The sequence below is a fragment of the Cyclopterus lumpus genome, chromosome 1, assembly GCF_009769545.1.
Source record: "Cyclopterus lumpus isolate fCycLum1 chromosome 1, fCycLum1.pri, whole genome shotgun sequence".
NCBI classification, from domain to species: Eukaryota; Metazoa; Chordata; class Actinopteri; order Perciformes; family Cyclopteridae; genus Cyclopterus; species Cyclopterus lumpus.
In genome coordinates this window covers 24,513,343-24,518,700 of record NC_046966.1, presented here as the reverse complement: position 1 = coordinate 24,518,700, position 5,358 = coordinate 24,513,343, and the positions used below count along the sequence as shown (strand labels likewise).

The 5,358-nt window shown below is 46.2% G+C and overlaps 1 protein-coding gene across 2 annotated transcripts in view; it reads right to left on the bottom strand.

Annotated features, from left to right (window-relative positions):
* Positions 1 to 5,087: 5,087 nt before the first annotated feature.
* The window catches only part of LOC117732627 (ectonucleoside triphosphate diphosphohydrolase 7-like), a 6,626-nt gene continuing 6,355 nt past the window's right edge, over positions 5,088 to 5,358 (bottom strand). For both annotated transcript variants that reach the window (XM_034535683.1, XM_034535692.1), the window contains exon 14: positions 5,088 to 5,358. This exon is cut by the window's right edge and continues 21 nt beyond it. In XM_034535683.1, coding sequence (XP_034391574.1) covers positions 5,163 to 5,358 — 196 coding nt within the window. In that variant the 3' untranslated portion in view covers positions 5,088 to 5,162.

The window sequence follows — 5,358 nt, the reverse complement described above, 5'->3', positions numbered from 1 at the left end:
GGGGGGGGGGGGGGGGGGGGGGGATCTGTGGATAGAGGAAGTGCTAAAATAAGGCAGTGATAGGAGCGCAGGCCTAGAAGAGAAAAAGAAGCGGGTGTGCTTTATATATATTTATTTATATATAAATAAATATATATATAAATAAATATATTTATTTATATATATAAATAAATATATTTAGAAATAAATATATTTATTTATATATATATAAATAAATATATTTATATATATTATATTTATTACTATATATATATATATATATATAGTCCTCTGGCTCCTCTAGAAGCGCTGCATACCATTCAGATTGCATCGGCGTCAGAGATATTGCCAACAAGTCCAGCTGTTGAGGGAAACGTTGGTTATGTGGGAAAAGTCCTTGGAGCTTTAACCCCCCCCCCCCCCCCCCCCCCCCCCCCCTTCTTTAACACCCCATCAAAATGTAAGCAAAGTATAAGGAAAAAAGAAACTGCACCTTAATTCAAACTGACCAAAGAAACTGCTGAACAACCAGACACCAAAAGCGCTCACGGCTCCAGAAGCTGCCGACCAATCACCATTAACCGTTTAGTTTGTGTGTGTGTGTGTGTGTGTGTGGGGGGGGGGGGAGAATTGTTACGTCTGTAAAGTGGGCGGCGTTCTATTCACCCAGAATAATGCACTACTGTCGTGGACCCACGCTGCAGCCTGGCGCTCCTCTTGACCCACAAAAGGGAAGTGTCCTCAATGCCCCTCCCCCTCTCCTCTGCCCCCCCCTCCCCCTCTCCTCTGCCCCCCCCCCCAACCTGATTTATGTAGCGCACCTTCCTGAATTGCAATGACAACTAGAGAGAGAACAAAAAAAAAAAACACTCACTTGTAGATCTAGAAAGCAAATAACATTTTCTTTTTTACGTTTTATTGTTTGTTTGTTTTTAATGATGATTTTGTTGTTATTTCGCAACGACGGCGCTCACAAAGTGGGCGTCGGTCACCAGAGTTTTTTCTTTTGTTTTTTTACTATAATAATCTGCCTTTCTTCTGTCGTCTTTGCTGATGCTGTAGACCGACCTGTCCGTGGTCTCTAAACGTTGTCGGACATTAAAATAATCAGTCGAGGACCTTTTGAATTGCACTGTGGTGAGAGAGACACTGAGCACCTTCAGACCCTCAAGAAGAAGAAGAAGAAGAAGAGCACCTTCAGACCCTCAAGAAGAAGAAGAAGAAGAAGAGCACCTTCAGACCCTCAAGAAGAAGAAGAAGAAGCTCAAAGAGCACCTTCAGATCCTCCAAGAGAAGAAGAAGAAGCTCAAAGAGCACCTTCAGATCCTCCAAGAGAAGAAGAAGAAGCTCAAAGAGCACCTTCAGATCCTCCAAGAGAAGAAGAAGAAGCTCAAAGAGCACCTTCAGATCCTCCAAGAGAAGAAGAAGAAGCTCAAAGAGCACCTTCAGATCCTCCAAGAGAAGAAGAAGAAGCTCAAAGAGCACCTTCAGATCCTCCAAGAGAAGAAGAAGAAGCTCAAAGAGCACCTTCAGACCCTCAAGAAGAAGAAGCTCAAAGAGCACCTTCGGGTCTCCAGACAGGTGTGGGTGGATGAGGCCCGTCGTGGGCGCTCCGGTTCTCCGGTTCTGATGAAAAAAAGATAAAAGCAGCAACGCGGCGGCTGCATGTTCTGCTGTGAAAGGCCGTTTGTTTGCATAATGAAGTGCCTGGAGCTCAGAGCCGCGGGGGCCGAGGTCACGATGCCGGGGTCACGATGCCGAGGTCAGGACTTCTGCTCCCAGCTGGCCTCACTCGACTCTACTGAGAAGAAGAAGAAGAAGAAGAAGAAACTGCCGACCCTGCGTTGGGTCCTATCTCATATTCAGCCAAAAGAAAAGAAAAGCCAACCAAAATATTGTGAACATCGACTCTGAGAAGAAAGGAGAAATGAGCCCCCCCAACCCCCCTTCGATTGCTAAGCCCCGCCTCCTCCGTGGAGCCCACACTGTCACTCACTGCACTCCCTGAACGAAAAAGAGAAGCAGACCAGGGACTGGCTGATGCTACGCTACGATTGGCTAGCACGGGGGGGGGGGGGACTTAGCGAAGTGTCAATCGAATCGGGACGACCCGCTGCCTGACGTCCACCCGATCGTGTTGGCCGGCGGGTTAGCTTAGCATAAAAGGGACACGGCTAGCACGGGTCTGTCTGAAGGAAACGAAGTCCAATCTCCCAAATTGACAATTATTAGCTAAACGGTTTTACTGCAAACTTCTTTCTTGACCTGCGGGGGGAAAAGTAATTTTAGACGTCAACATGTAATGTGTAATTACATTTATTTATTTTTTAAATAAGAGGGCGGGACTTCCCCCTCTCACATTTGATTGTTAGCTCGGTTGTTAGCTTCCTGCCTTGAGGCACATCCCTCCACTCACTCCTGCCCCCTGCTGGTACGCTCGGGTAAAGTTATCCAAAGTCTAGAAATAGTCCCCGATTTAAAAAACAACAACAACAACAACAACAAACAAAACAAAAACCACAAAGTCGAGTCTGATCCCTCGCCACCTCTTTTCATGCGAGTGAGCGCCGTTGTGGTTTTTTGGACCCCGTCGGTAAGTCGACACTGGTGGGACGCCGCTGACCTCCGGGTGCCCGTCCCGTGGGGGGGGGGGGGGGGGGGGGGGGGCGAGGGAAACAGCACTTAGCCGATGAGGAACAGTTTAGGCCTTTTAATCACCTCCTCCGTCACGCTCTGACGGCTCCGGAGGAGGAGCCTGCATCTTGATGCCCCCCCCCCCCCCCCCCCCCCCTGGAGAACCTCCTCCTGGTGTCACTTGTAGACCTGCTGGTCCACATTGAGGGCTCTCAAAACTCTCGTGGCTTTCACCCCAAAAAAAAACGGGCCAACGTTTTTTCGTTTTTTTTTACGAGCGCCTTCCGACGCCCCTCCCCCCCCCCCCTCCTTTTGATCCGTCTGAAAACGCGTTGCATGATGGGAAGAAAGAGGAGGAGCAAACATTCCACAACGCCGTGTCACGTCATGTACAGCTTATACTTTTCCGTCTCACCTTGGAACCCGTCGACACATCGACGCATCTTTGTTGCGCAACTCCTTCGTCAGTAAGTTACCTTTAAGAAAATAGTTAATACAAAATAATAAAAAAATAAAAAAAATACAAGAAGTGCCGTACAAATAGAAGCCTAATATTTTTTGTTTTGTGTGAGTGTACTGTACACCTGTATAATGTATATTTTAATATTTATATGCAGCTGTTGTATTAAAAGTATATTTTTAAAATAAGAACGTCTTCGCTCGTGTTGTTGCATGACTTTGAGGGTCAAAGGTCAACGTTGTGAGGGATTGGGGATGTTTCCACATGAACGCACACTGCGTGCAACAGTGTGTACTTTGAGGGTCGGTGTGTAGTTACACACACATATATATATATATATACACACACATATATATATGTATATATATATACATATATACACATATGTATATATATGTGTATATATATATGTATATACATATATATATTTATACACTTTAATATATATACATATATATATACACATATATATGTATATATACACATATGTATATGTATATATACATATATATATATACACATATGTATATATATTTGTGTATGTATACATATATATATATACATACATACACATATATATAAATATATTTAAAAAATCCAATGTGATTTTTTTTAGTACATATATATGTATTTAAATATTTGTTATATTCTTTTTACTATAAATACTTAAAATATATATTATTACATTTATTAAAATCGTGACGTGAAAGAGTTCCAATACACAGTCGAGGTTTTTATTACAAAAAGGATCCTTTATTGGATTGGAATCGTTTCCATTGATGTTCAAACAAACAAAAACAAACAAACAAAAAGGGTACCTTCTTTAAAAAAAAAAAACCTTCAGTGACTTCCTGTGAAACATTGCACGACGCCCAGCTCTGGGAGGACACACTCAAACCCTGGAAACCACACCAGGGAGCATCAGAAAGAGGTCAAAGGTCACACCAGGGTGAATCAGAAAGAGGTCAAAGGTCACACCGTCGGAACAGTTTGTCGAGAGCGCACGAACAGAAACAGGAAGCGTGCGTCTAGAAGATTCAGCGCCGGAGCTTCTCAGACTCTCGTGTTCTTTCACAGCTGAACACAACGGACCCTTTTTTCTTTTTGTGGCTTGTTTCCCCTAAAAATGGCTTTCAAGTCGTTCCCGTTTCTGAACCGTCTGTTGGGACCGATCTCGTCTCTACCTCCATCTGGACCGGTTTCCTTCTCTTTCTTTCTTTCTTTTCATTATTGCATTCATGAGGCTGTTAGGAATCGGGCCTGCGGGCCTTCACCCGCTCTCAGAGCTCTCGGTCAGCTTCCCCTCTGATAGCATCTGAGAGGCGTTCAGGGACCAGAAAACACGATCCGAGAGGCGTTCGAGGAACAGAAAACACGATCCGAGAGGCGTTCGAGGGACCAGAAAACACGATCCGAGAGGCGTTCGAGGGACCAGAAAACACGATCCGAGAGGCGTTCGAGGACCAGAAAACACGATCGGAGGCTTTCAGCTAGAGTTAAAAATAAATAAATGAACTGAAACGGTTGAATTAACCAACATTAGCATATTATGGGAAACCAAAATGTAGAGTACTATACTGTAAATACTCTGTATTTTTAACCCTCATATATATATTTGTGTACTTTCATGTACTAGTTTTCTACCCATTAAAAACAGAAGCCTGCCCCCGGTGGTTCAGCCCTGTAGTGCAGAGTGGATTCCTTCCACAGATCCGTCTTCATTTCCAGGCTCATCAAATGTCGGGGCCCCCCACAGATCTCCAGGTCCCTGTGACCCCCCACAGATCTCCAGGTCCCTGTGACCCCCCACAGATCTCCAGGTTCCTGTGACCCCCCCACAGATCTCCAGGTCCCTGTGACCCCCCCCCCCACACAGTTTTCCAGGTCCCTGTGACCCCCCCACAGATCTCCAGGTTCCTGTGACCCCCCCACAGATCTCCAGGTTCCTGTGACCCCCCCACAGATCTCCAGGTCCCTGTGACCCCCCCACATATCTCCAGGTTCCTGTGACCCCCCCCCCCCACAGTTTTCCAGATTCCTGTGACCCCTCCACAGATCTCCAGGTCCCTGTGACCCCCCCCCCATCGTCTCAGGAGAGCAGGGCCTCTCCCTCCTCGGCCCACAGGAGGTTCAGGGTCTCGGCCTGCCGCTGCTCCCTCTGGTGGATCCTCCTCAGGCGCAGGATGTAGAGCAGGATGGCGAGCGCCACCACCAGGATGCAGAGCGACAGCAGGTGGTGGTTGTAGAGGAAGGAGGAGCGCAGCCAGCTGGGGTGGCTCTGACGG